This window comes from Convolutriloba macropyga, chromosome 4 (genome assembly GCF_964194025.1).
Source record: "Convolutriloba macropyga chromosome 4, txConMacr16.3, whole genome shotgun sequence".
Lineage (NCBI taxonomy): Eukaryota > Metazoa > Xenacoelomorpha > Acoela > Convolutidae > Convolutriloba > Convolutriloba macropyga.
The window spans coordinates 2,718,452-2,732,731 of record NC_134471.1 but is presented as its reverse complement, the minus strand read 5'-3'; the positions used below and the strand labels follow the sequence as shown (position 1 = coordinate 2,732,731).

General features: G+C 34.7%; 1 protein-coding gene across 4 annotated transcripts in view; it reads left to right on the top strand.

The window, feature by feature from the left end:
- LOC142337411 (dedicator of cytokinesis protein 11-like) overlaps positions 1–14,280 on the top strand; it is a 320,003-nt gene that overhangs the window by 159,719 nt on the left and 146,004 nt on the right. The window contains exon 10 of one of the 4 annotated variants that reach the window (XM_075386593.1): positions 3,438–3,733. The exons of the other annotated variants lie outside the window; for them this stretch is intronic. Within the exon in view, the coding sequence (XP_075242708.1) occupies positions 3,438–3,733 (296 nt within the window). The remainder of the gene's footprint in view (positions 1–3,437; positions 3,734–14,280) is intronic. 4 annotated transcript variants of the gene reach the window in all.

Genomic DNA, 14,280 nt, shown 5'->3' with positions numbered 1-14,280 from the left:
TTAACACCAGAAGTATCCACATATTTTTTGTTAGTCATGAGGAGCTTCGAGTGTGCTATTATTGGCCTTCTCTTGGTTTCTTTCCGTCACGATTTTGTTCCGACCATATGACGTCACGATCAATTAAAATCAGCTTTTTATTCATTCGTCATGCAATTTCGACTCTAATGAGTGCGTGACTCGTCATTTCCTTTCTTATTGTAGTGAGTTGCTTTGTTCATTCGCGTGATTAAGTATTTGATCACATGTGACTTACCTCACGCTCAAAATTGACTTCTGAATTTCAAAATGATTTTTTGTTAAATTAATTCAAGGAGATGAGATGGTCTGTGCGAGTCACTCTAATTGATTGTTATCAGAGAACAACTTATGGAAGCAGCAACTACTATACAGATTCTTAATCAAAAAATAGCATGTCAGCAATCAATAAAATTTCCCTTTCTGTTCTTAATGTCTTTGTGACTTCGAAGCTATTACGGATTTTCTGCGCCAATTTGCCAGTTATTTTATAAATGAGAGTGTGTATCTACGAAGCTATGGAGGCTAGTTTCTGGCGATCTGCGAATTGTTTTTTGATTCCTGGTCCGCATGGATTATTTGACCATTATTGTATTTTTTTTCATTAACTAGTTGATTTTTTTTCTCATTAAAATTTGAAGTGAGTGAATTTGTTTTGATCAAGTGCTGTTTCCGTTAAGTGTTTGGTTACATTTTTTCTGTTCTGCAATTTTTTTGCCTCTTCTGCTTTGTGCATTTTGCAGCAGTTTTTCTCTAATATAGAGCTCTGCTATAGGTGCTGCAACTAGTTGACAGTTGAATGTAAGACAGGGAGATTGTCAATGAAATAAATAATACAAATTTGTAATTTCTATCAGATTTTTCTTTATTGCTTTTTAACTTGCTTATTGTCTCTTGTGGGTTTTGGATGTTTGACTCATCAAGCTGAAGAATTATTTAGTTTCTCATCAAATTTTGTTTTAATTTTTTGGTTTTCCTTCATATCTTTTGTTTTTTTTCATTAATTAGTTGATTTTTTTCCGTTAAAATTTGAAGGAGCTAATTTGGTTTGATCACGTACGGTTTGCTTTAAGGCTGTTTTTCTATTTAAGTTTTAATTTCTTCAGTCATAGTCATTCTTCTTAATCATATCAACTATTATATGCACGTTTGAATGCATTTTTGTCCTCCTGGAGCAAATATAATACTAAGAGATACATTTTTAACTCAATTTTTGTCATTTTGTAATTTTTTATAAATCCTTTTCTAACAGTTGTGTATCCATTGTTTTTATAGAATTTGGGGGTGGTTTCTCGTACAGAGTAATTTTAGTTACATTTTTGTAAAAATCCAGGAACAATTTTTTGCCTCTTCTACTTTGTAGATTTTGCAGCAGTTTATCTTTTGCAGCCTTGAATATAGAGCTCTACTATAGGTGCTACAACTGGTTGACGCTTGTAAGACAGGGCTGTTGTCACTGAAATAAATAATTAATTTTTAATTTCTATCAGATTTTTCTATTGCTTTTTGTTTTGCTTATTGTCTCTTGAGGGTTTTGGCTGTCTGACTCATCAAGCTGAAGCATTATTTAGTTACTCAGCCATTTTTTAAAAGTTATTTTTGTTTTTCCTTCATATCTTTTCCCTTTCCTCGGTTTTCATTTGGTACTTTTTTGGTTTATCCGTCATGTAGTTGTATATCTATTAAATTTTAATTGTACCACATGGTGCTTTGAAATAATAGTCTTTGAGTGAAAACTGGTGGACATTTTTGCAGGTATTTTACCAGATTTTATCAATTTTGGCTGTTGTTTTTTCTCATGTTACTTTTCCTCCTTTGTTTCAAATTAATCAGTGTAAATAAGCACAAGGCTGCGTTTTTTAGTTAGTTGTTGGCTGGAGCCTTTATGGATATCGACTGCGAGTCTGTTCAAGAGTATTCCGGATGTTTTCCTCTTTTTTGAGAGTGTAAAACTGGAAGTATTTTAAAGTAAAAAACAGTGTTTAGACCAACCTGCTGAATAAATTGAAGAGCAGAGATAAGTGCTAGTAGTTCTTTGTTCATGCCACCTTTATGGGAGAGAGAAGGGGCGAGCTATCGTTTTTGCCGCCTTCGGCAATTTTCAAGCAGTTTTTCTGATAAACTCATTTTCTGATTCCGAAATGGTTCCCTTAGGCTGCATTATCAGTTTTCAATGGTTTTTATAGGCGTTTTGTACTTTTATGGTGATATACGGTTCTTGGTGACTTACGTAACCTTTAACTGCTATATTAATTTTAACGATGTTTTTTGGCGAATATTTACAGTTAGATGTAGTGGCAGATATAGTTCTTACCGTCTTTCGCAAGGAGTTGTTCTCTTTAATAGCCACAGAGCGATAGCTGGGGCTAGTATTGGACTTCTCTTGGGTTTTTTACGACTCGAAGAGGAGTATTGGTTTTCTCTCGGTCTTTTTTTAGAGGAAGTAGATTTGTTCACGCGGCATTTCGACCTAAAAGCGAATGTGAGAAAAGCTGTCTCGGTGAACAGATATTCGCTAAGCGAGAGAAGTTTTTGATCATGCGCTTCGTTTAGTGAATGACTTTTTTGACTTTGAAAAGTAGTTTTTGACTGAATGGCACATATAGATAACCGTTTTTAGCCGTTTTTTGGACTAAGTGGCCCAATTTTTTTGCTTTTAATTTGGTTTCTTATAGAAATAAAGTTTATTCGTTCGATACTATATTGAAATGTCAACCTCGGAAATTGATTCCACAGTGTTTTGCGGAGCCTGAAAATGCGTTTCAAGTTGAAAATTGGCACATATTTCTTGATTTTTTAGTTAATTCTTGGCTTTTTTTCTATTAATTTCTTCATTTTTGGATATTTTTCATTTCGTGGTGAAGATTTTTGTTACAACAATTTTTGTTCATTCGTCCATGCAATTTCAACTGAATTGCATGCGTTACGTCATTTTTCACTCTTAGTGCAGTGAGCTTATTTGTTTTCGCGTGAATAAGGTTTTGGTAACACGTGACTTACCTCACTCTCAAAAATGACTTTTCTTTCTATTTTTCAATTTTTTTCTTTATTGCGAAATCATATTGTAGTGTACCTAAATACAAAATCTAATCAAATTAGCTTGCACTTTGTTTTTTTGCGAAACAATCATTTTCGCAGTTCTTGTTTTGATCCAAATCGGGGTCATGAGAATCATGGAAGCTTTTTTCCGCCAAACTTTCGGCTACGTTTGAGTATATTGGGCCGTCTTTAGAAAGTTGCTGGATAGTTGATTTTATACGTGAATGTTCGTTTGAAACCTGAGTTACGCTTGATAACCGATAATAAATAATATTAGGCTCTTCAGTTATCATTTCTGGGCTTATACTTGACGAGATCCGAATATTATCGGTTTGAGAATGGAGCTTTTACGAATGAAGATCTCAAGGAACTATTTATAGGTTCAACCAGAGATCCAGCCCTGGGTTCCGATATCCAGCGGTTCTGCAAAGAAACAGATCGGTCAGTTGCGGAAGCCAGACGCAAAGATCGTCTATCGCTATTCTCGGTTTACGCAGACTTCGACTGCGAAGAGGGCTCTCATTTGGAGATTGAAGACAACGCTAAGTTCTACAGAAGTGAAGACCTGAAGGCACCTTTTGTGGAATCGAATGTGAAGCTGAAGGAGGTCTTAGTCACTCTAGAAAAACTGGATTTTCCTCTGAAAGTTGCGCAAGATGGCACAAAACAATATAATGTGAGTTGGGCTAAGTACTATTTGGATTAATTTTATTTTGAATGACTGTGCCCAACTATCTGGAACAATATCAGCGACGTGCATATTAGCTCTGTTATGTTTTCGATGTTCTCGCAAACAAGGCTAACATTCAATTGTCTTGTTTGTAGCAACGAAGTTTGTAGCAATTATATTAGTACTGCTAGTCTTTTGGTTGCGATTTTTAGTACTACCAACTTTTCGTTTGATAACTTTTTTCATAGCCGGCAGATTGCCAGAAAATAGCCGTGATAGACGCCTGTGGCCTTCTATGGAAATGAAACAGCTAAAGATTTAAGATAGACAGATTGACCACCAGTCCTTTAATAGACGAGTAGACTTTTTGGGTTAGATTCGGACTGTCATTTTTATGAGACGCATAACGCTCTATACTGAAAAAGCCCTAATTGAGCTTTTTCGAAATTATTATTTGCAATGAAAAACTCAACTTTAATACTCAACAATTAGGGCATGTACGTTTGGCGTTAGTGGATAAGAAATGACGTCATGCACACAGATTAAACTGCAAATCGGTAGAAGTCAGTGAACATGAATAAGTGAAATGGCCACAAGAATCATCGATGGGGACGACGAATTAAGCAAGATAAGATGTCCCACTATACATTTAATTTTGAAAGCAGTAATTTTTATTTTTCAACACAAAATTTCACAATACCACATTGCGAACAGAAACTAAGCATTCACTTCTAAAGGTTCATATCAGCTTAAGAACAAATCTCCATATGTTACTCAAATTAAATAGCTTCCAGAGAACTAGCTTAATTTTACATTTAAAACCCATCCATCAGTGTCTCTAAAAACAGAATCTAACGGTACTTAAGGTCTATACGCAGAGGCAACAAATTGAAAGAAATAATTTCATAACAGGATAGAATTTACTTTACAACAAATAGGCTGATGAAGGTTAAAAACTTCTTCCAGAGCGCTAACGCATACATTGGTAAAAACTGTGTTAATTACAAACACACCATCAATATAAGTTAAATTGTTTGTAGTAGGATCCGTGATAAACGGATGGTAATTGAGAGTATCAAGTAAATTTGAAAGCCAGTTGCCCTTGGATAGCTGATTATTGAAATTTACTACAATCAATTGCGGTCAAAGTGCGCACTCATCGAGTAAGAGACCATTCCTAAACTTCAGTTGAGCCAGGAACAGGTTTGGGCCGATTGTGAACATGCAGCATACGCCTTAACAATAGAAGCATTATTCTGTTGAACCTACATCCACGACAATTATCTGCCTCTAAATTTACTCAATACATGCGGAATATTACTCTTCATTCTAATTTTAGCACCAATTAAAGGGTTATTAGTGACCACGATAAATTTAGTTTAAAAGTTGCGGGAGTACACTTCAGGGCGAAAAAGCGAATATAAGTATTTACGGAAAAAATAACAAAACACAAACCGCTGTAACGACTGCCATACAAAAAGTAGATGTCTCTAAATTTTCGTTCAGTTTCCGCAATTTAATGAATTTGATTTTTCCAATTGAATCAACTGAAAGCACATTGAGGTCAATTATGGATGATCAAATAAAGTTTTCTCATTTCAAACATTCAGAAAATTTGCTTGCGTCTTGAAAAATATTGAAAAGATTGAGGTCATCCCTGCTTTTATTGAAAATAGCCGCGATGTACGCTTTTCGCTTTCTATGGAATTGAAACAACTAAAAAACTAAGATCGACAGATTAACCACCAGTCCTTTAATAGACCAGGAGACTTTTTGGATTGGATTCGGACTGTCATTTTTATGAGACACATACGCTCTATAAGGGAAATGCTCTAATTTTTTTCAAATTTAATATTAAATCAAAAACTCACTCTAATACTCAATAATTAGGGCATGTTCGTTTGGCACTACTTAGATGCAAAAGTGGTGAGGAAAAGACGTCATGCACACAGATTGAACTGCAAATCAATAGAAGTCATTGAAAATGAATAAAATGGGCACAAGAATCATCGACGGGGACGACGAATTAAGCGAGTTAGTTTCCCAATATACCATTTAAACTTGAAAGAGCAGTAAATTTTATTTCTCAACACAAAATTTTACTATACCACATTGCAAACAGAAACTATCAATAAGTATTCACTTCATATCAGCTAAAGAACAAAAACTCCATATGTTACTCAAATTAAATAGCGTCCAGAGAAGTAGCTTAATGGCGTTTTACATTTAAATATCACCCATCAATGTCTCTAAAAACAGAATACAACGGTTTTTAAGTTCTATAAGCAGAGGCAACAAATTGAAAGTAATTTCATAACAGGATAGAATTTACTTTACAACAAAAAGGTTGATGAAGGTTAAAAACTTCTTCCAGAGCGTTAACGCATACATTGGTGAAAATTGTGTTAATTACAAACACGCCATCATTATAATATAAATCGTTTGTAGTATAATCTTTGATAAACTGATGGTAATTGAGAGTATCAAATAGTTTTTAAAGCCAGTTGCCCCTTGATAGCTGATTATTGAAATCTCCTCGAATTAGTTGCGGTCGAAAAGTGCTGACTCATCCAGTAGGAAACAATTCGAAAACTTCAGTTGCATCAGGAGCAGGTTAGGGCCGATGGTGAACATACAGCATATGCCTTGACAATAGGAACGTTACTTTACCTGAACCCACGACAAATATCTGCCTCTTCAATTACTTATTTTTTGAGGAATATAACATACTAATTTTAGCAGCTATTAAAGGGTTATTAGTGACGACGATAATTTTAGTTCAAAAGTTGCGCAAGTACATTGCAGGGCGACAAAGTGGATTTAAGTATTTACAGGGCGAAGAAGTGGATTTAAGTTATTACGGAAAAAATATCAAACAACATTTTTTTGCTGTAACGGCTGCCATACAAAAATTAGATGTCTCTAAGTTTTCATTCAGTCTCCATAATTTAATTCATTTGACTTTTTTCAATTGAATCAACTCAAAGCAAATTGAGGTCATTTATGCAAGATCAAATAGCTTTCTCATTCCAAACTTTCAGAAAATATTTTTGCGTCAAGAACAATGTGGAAAATTTGAGGTAATCCAGCTTTTATTGAAAACAGCAGCGATAGACGCTTGTGGCCTTCTATGGAATTGAAAACACCAAAGACATCAGATAGACAGATTGACCACCAGTCCTTTAATAGGCCAGTAGACTTATTGGGTTGAATTCGGACTGTCATTTTTGTAAGAAACGTACGCTCTATAGGGAGACAGCCCTCAAGAGATTTTTCAAAAATAATATTTCAAATAAAAAACTCAAGACTCTAATACTCAACAATCAGGGCATGTACCTTTTGCACTGCTCAGATGCAAAAGTGGATAAGAAATGACGTCAAGCACACAGATTAAACTGTAAATCAGTGGAAGTCATTGAAAATGAATAAAATGGCCACAAGAACCATCGATGGGGACGACGAATTAAGCAAGATAAGATTTCGCACAATACATTTTAAGTTTGAAAGAGCAGTACATTTTATTATTCAACACACAATTTTACAATACCACATGGCAAACAGAAACTATCTGTAAGTATTCATTTCTAAAGTTTCATATCAGCTAAAGAACAAAAACTCCATATGTTACTCAAAATAAATAGCGTCCAGAGAACTAGCTCAATGGCATTTTACATTAAATATCACCCATCAATGTCTCTAAAAATAGAATATAACGGTATTAAGGTCTATAAGCAGAGGCAACAAATTGAAAGAAATAATTTCATAACAGGATAGAATTTACTTTACAACAAACAGGTCGATAAAAGTTAAAAACTTCTTTCAGAGCGTTAACGCATACATTGGTAAAAAATTGTGTTAATTACAAACCTGCCATCAATATAAGTTAAATAATTTGTAGTATGATCTGTGATAAACTGATGGTAATTGAGAGTATCAAATGGTTTTGAAAGCCAGTTGCCCCTGGATAGCTAATTATTGAAATCTTCTGGAATCAGTTGCGGTCGAAAAGTGCTGACTCATCGAGTAAGAAGCAATTGGAAAACTTCAGTTGCATCAGGAGCAGGTTTGGGCCGATTGTGAGTATACAGCATGCGCCTTAACAAAATTAACATTGTTTTACCTGCATCCACGACAAGTATCTGCCTCTTAATTTACTTAATACATGCGGAACATAACTATTCATACTATTTTTAGCACCGATTAAAGGGTTATACTCAAGACTCTAATACTCAATCAGGGCATGTAGCTTTCGCACTACTCAGATGCAAAAGTGGATAAGAAATGACGTCACGCACACAGATTAAACTGCAAATCATTGGAAGTCATTAAAAGTGAATGTAATGGCCAGAATAACCATCGATGGGGACGACGAATTAAGCAAGATAAGACTTCCCATTACACATTTCAAGTTTGAAAGAGCAGTAAATTTTATTAATCAACTTAAAATTTTACAATACCACATGGCAAACAGAAACTATCAGTAAGTATTCATTTCTAAAGTTTCATATCAGCTAAAGAACAAAAACTCCATATGTTACTCAAAATAAGCAGAGGCAACAAATTGAAAGAAAAAATTTCATAACAGGGTAGAAACAGGCCGATGAAATTAAATTTTTTTTCAGAGGATTAACACATACATTGGTAAAAAATTGTGTTAATTACACACATGCCATCAATATAAGTTAAAAAGTTTGCAGTATCTTTTATAAACTGATGGTAATTGAGAGTATCAAATGGTTTTGAAAGCCAGTTGCACCTGGATAGCTGATTATTGAAATCTCCTAGAATCAATTGCGGTCGAAAAGTGCTGACTCATCGAGTAAGAAACAATTAGAAAACTTCAGTTGCGTCAGGAGCAGTTTAAGGCCGATGGTGAACATACAGCATACGCCTTGACAATAGGAACATTATTTTACCTGAACCCACGACAAATATCTGCCTCTTAAATTACTTAATTTTTGCGGAATATAACTTTATACTAATTTTAGCACCAATGAAAGGGTTATTAGTGACCACGAGAAATTTATTCAAAAGTTGCGGAAGTACATTTCAGGGCGACAAAGTGTATTTAAGTATTTACAGGGCGAAAAAGTGGATTTGTGTGTTTACGGAGAAATAACAAAACACACTCTGCTGTAACGACTCCCATACAAAAAATAGATGTCTTCATTCAGTTTCCACAATTTAATGCATTTGAGTGTCTTAATTGAATCAACTCAAAGTACATTATGGTCGATTATGCAAAATGAAATCGTTTTCTCATTCCAAACTTTTAGAAGATATTTTTACGTCAAGAAAAATGTTGAAAAAGTTGGTCATCCCTGCTTTTGAGCTTTGGATAAACATTAATTTACAGCAATCCAGTTTTCAGCGGAATTTTTTGAATGCTTCGTAGTGGACCAAGAATCTAATCTGAGTTGGGTTGAGTACTATTCGGATTAACTTTATTTTGAATGAATGTGCCCAAATATCTGGAGCAATATCAGCGACGTGCATATTAGCTCAGTTATGTTTTCGATGTTCTCTGAAACAAGTCTAACATTCAATGGTCTTGTTCGTATCAACGAAGTTTGTAGCATTTATTTTAGTACTGCTGGTCTTTTTGTTGCGATTTTTAGTACTAGCAACTTTTCGTTCGATAGCTTTTTTCACAGCCGGCAGATTGTCAGAAATTAGCCGAGGTAGACGCATGTGGCCTTCTATGGAATTGAAACAACTAAAGAAATAAGAATGACAGATTGACCACCAGTCCTCTAATAGACCAGTAGACTTTTAGTTTTAGATTCGGACTGCATTTTTATGAGACAAATACACCCTATAGGGAAAAAGCCCCAATAGAGCTTTTTCAAGATTAATTTCTCATATCAGAAACTCGAAGACTCTTATACTCGACAATCAAGGCATGTACCTTTCGCACTACTCAGATGCAAAATTGGAGAAGAAATGACGTCACGCTCACAGATTAGACTGCAAATCAGTGAAAGTCATTGCAAATGAATAAAATGGCCACAAGAACCAAAGAACCATCGATGGGGACGACGAATCAAGCAAGATAAGATTTCCCACTATACATTTTAAGTTTGAAAGAGCAGTAAATTTTATTATTCAACACAAAGTTTTGAAACACAACATTGCAAACAGAAACCATCAGTAAGTATTCATTTCTAAAGTTTCATATCAGCTAAAGAACAAAAACTCCATGTGTTACTCAAAATAAATAACGTCCAGAGAATTTGGTCAATGGCATTTTACATTTAAATATCACCCATCAAACTCTCTAAAAACAGAATATAACGGTATTAAGGTCTATAAGCAGAGGCAACAAATTGAAAGAAATACTTTCATAACAGAATAGAATTTACTTTACAACAGGCCGATGAAAGTTAAAAACTTCTTCCAGAGCGTTAACGCATACATTGGTAAAAAGTTGTGTTAAATACAAACACGGCATCAATATAAGTTAAATCGTTTGTAGTAGGATCTGTGATAAACGGATGGTAATTGAGTATCAAGTACTTTTGAAAGCCAGTTGCCCTTGGATAGCTAAATATTGAAATATCCTACAATCAATTGCGGTGGGAAAGTGCTCGCTCATCGAGTAAGAGACCATTCGTAAACCTCAGTTGAGTCAGGAGCAGGTTTGGGCCGATTGTGAACATGAAGCATACGCCTTAACAATAGGAACATTATTTTGTTGAACCTACATGCACGACAAATATCTTCCTCTTCAATTACTTAATACATGCGGAATATAACACTTCATATTAATTTTAGCATCAATTAAAGGGTTATTAATGACCACGATAAATTTAGTTTAAAAGTTGCGGGGGTATACTTCAGGGCGAAAAGCGGATATGTTTTTGCGGGAAAAATGACAAAACACAATTTGCTGTACCAACTGCCATACAAAAAGTAGATGTCACCAAGTTTTTCATTCAATTTCCGCAATTTAATGCATTTGATTTTTTTAATTGAATCAACTCAAAGCAAATTGAGGTCACTTATGCAAAATCAAATAGTTTTCTCATTCCAAACTTGAGAAAATTTTTTTACGCCAAGAAAAATGTGGAAAAAATTGAGGTCAGCCCTGCTATTTTTGAAATAGCCGAGATGGACGCTTTTCGCTTTCTATGGAATTGAAGCAACTAAAGGAATAAGATAGACAGATTGACCACCAGTCCTTGAATAGACCAGGTGACTTTCTGGATTGGATTCGGACTGTCATTTTTATGAGACACATGCGCTCTAAGGCTGAAGCCCTAATAGAGCTTTTTAAAAATTAATATTTGAAATCAAAAACTCACTCTATTACCCAACAATTAGGGCATGTACGTTTGGCACGACTTAGATGCAAAAGTGGTTGAGAAATGACGTCACGCACACAGATTAAACTGCAAATCAGTGAAAATCATTGAAAATGAATAAAATGGCCACAGGAATCATCGATGGGGACGACGAATTAAGCAAGATAAGATTTCCCAATATGCATTTTAATCTTGAAAGAGCAGTAAATTTGACACAAAATTTTACCATACCATATTGCAAACAGAAACTATCAATAAGTATTCAATTCTAAAGATTCATATCAGCTAAAGAACAAAAGCTTCATATGTCACTCAAATTAAATAGGGTCCAGAGAACTAGCTTAATGCCATTTCATTTTAAAACCCGTCCATCAATGTCTCGAAAAGCAGAATATATTGGTAATAAGGTCTATATGCAGAGGCAACATATTGAAAGAAATTATTTCATAACAGTATAAAGTTTACTCAACAGCAAACAGGTCGATAAAAGCTAAAACCTTCTTCCAGAGTCTTAACGCAATCATTGGTAAAAAATTGTTAAATACAAACACGCCATCAATATAAGATTTAAATCGTTTGTAGTAGGATCTGTGATAAGCGGATGGTAATTGAGAGTCAAGTAGTTTTGAAAGCCAGTTGCCCTTGGATAGCTGATTATTGAAATCTCCTAGAATCAATTGCGGTCGAAAAGTGCTGACTCATCGAGTGAGAGACCATTCGAAAACTTCAGTTGCGTCAGGAGCAGGTTTGGGCCGATGGTGAACATAAAGCATACGCCTTAACAAAAGGAACATTATTTTACCTGAACACACGACAAATATCTGCCTCTTAAATTACTTAATACTTGCGGAATATAACTTCATACTAATTTTGGCACCAATTAAAGGGTTATTAGTGACCGCGATAAATTTAGTTCAAAAGTTGCGGAAGTACACTTTAGGGCGAAAAAGTGGATTTGAGTCTTTACGGAAAAAAATATGAAAACACAATTAGCTGTAACGACTGCCATACAATAAGTGGATGTCTCTACGTTCTCACACGGTTTCCACAATTTAATGCATATGACTTTTGTAATTGAATCAACTCAAAGCAAATTGAGGTCAATTATCCAAGATCAAATAGCTTTCTCATTCCAAACTTTCAGAAAATATTTTTTACTTCGAGAAAAATGTGGAAAAAATTGAGGTCATCCAGCTCTTATTGAAAATAGCAGCGATAGACGATTGTGGCCTTCTATGGAATTGAAGAAACTAAAGACATCAGATAGACAGATTGACCACCAGTCCTTTAATAGACCAGTAGACTTGTTGGGTTGGATTCGGATGTTTGTAAGATACAGAGACAGCCCTAAGGAGCTTTTTCAAATTAAAATTTTCAAATAAAAAACCGAAGACTCTAATACTCAACAATCAGGGCATGTACCTTTCGCACTACTCAGATGCCAAAGTGGATAAGAAAGGACGTCACGTACACTGATTAAACTGCAAATCAGTGGAAGTCATTGAAAATGAATAAAATGGCCACAAGAACCATCGACGGGGACGACGAATTAAGCAAGATTGGATTTCCCACTATACATTTTAGGTTTGAAAGAGCAGTAAATTTTATTATTCAATACAAAATTTTACAATACTACATTATAAACAGAAACCATCAGTAAGTAATCGTTTCTAAAGTTTCATATCAGCTAAAGAACAAAAACTCCGTATGTCACTGAAATGAATAGCGTCCAGAGAACTAGCTCAATGGCATTTTACATTTCAATATCACCCATCAATGTCTCTAAAAGCAGAATATAACGGTATTAAGGTCTATTAGCAGAGGCAACAAATTGAAGGAAATAATTTCATAACAGGATATAATTTACATTACAACAAACAGGACGATGAAAGTCAAAAATTTAACATTGGTAAAAAAAAATTGTGTTAATTACAAACATGCCATCAATATAAGTTAAATAGTTTGTAGTATGATCTGTGATAAACTGATGGTAATTGAGAGTATCAAATGGTTTTGAAAGCCAGTTGCCCTTGGATAGCTGGTTATAGAAATCTCCTAGAACCCATTGCGGTCGAAAAGTGCTGACACGTCGAGTGAGAGACCATTCGAAAACTTCAGTTGCGCCAGGAGCAGGTTTGATCCGAATGTGAGTATACAGCATACGCCTTAACAAAATGAACATTGTTTTACCTGCATCCACGACAAGTATCTGCCTATTAAATTACTTAATACATGCGGAACATAACTATTCATACTAATTTTAGCAGCAATTAAAGGGTTATTAGTGACCACCATAAATTTAGTTCAAAAGTTGCGCGAGTACATTTCCGGGCGAAAAAGTGGATTTAAGTATTCACGGAAGAAATTTCAAAAGACAATTTGCAGTAACCACTGCAAAAAGAAGTAGATGTCTCTAAGTTTTCATTCAGTTTCCACAGTTTAATGCATTTGATTTTTTTTACTTGAATCAACTCAAAGCAAATTGAGGTCAATTATGCAAGATCAGACAGCTTTCTCATTCAAAACTTTCAGAAAATATTACGTCAAGAAAAATGTGGAAAAAATTGAGGTCATCCAGCTTTTATTGAAAATAGCAGCGATAGACGCTTGTGGCCTTCTATGGAATTGAAAAAACTAAAGACATAAGATAGACAAATTGACCACCAGTCCTTGAATAGACCAGTAGACTTTCTGGGTTGGATTCGGACCGTCATGAGAAACACACGCTCTATAAGGAAAAAGCATCGAAATTAATATTTCAAATAAAAAACTCAAGACTCTAATACTCAACAATCAGGCCATGTACTTTTCGCACTACTCAGATGCAAAAGCGGATAAGAAATGACGTCAGGCACACAGATTAAACTGCAAATCAGTAGAAGTCATTGGAAATGAATGAAATGGCCACATGATTCATCGATGGGGACGACGAATTAAGCAAGATAAGATTTCCCAATATACATTTGAAACTTGAAAGAGCAGTAAATTTTACACAAAATTTTACCATACCATATTGCAAACAGAAACTATCAATAAGTATTCAATTCTAAAGATTCATATCAGCTAAAGAACAAAAGCTTCATATGTCACTCAAATTAAATATGGTCCAGAGAACTAGCTTAATGCCATTTCAATTTAAAACCCGTCCATCAATGTCTCGAAAAGTAGAATATATTGGTAATAAGGTCTATATGCAGAGGCAAAATATTGAAAGAAATATTATAAAGTATAAAGTTTACTCAACAGCAC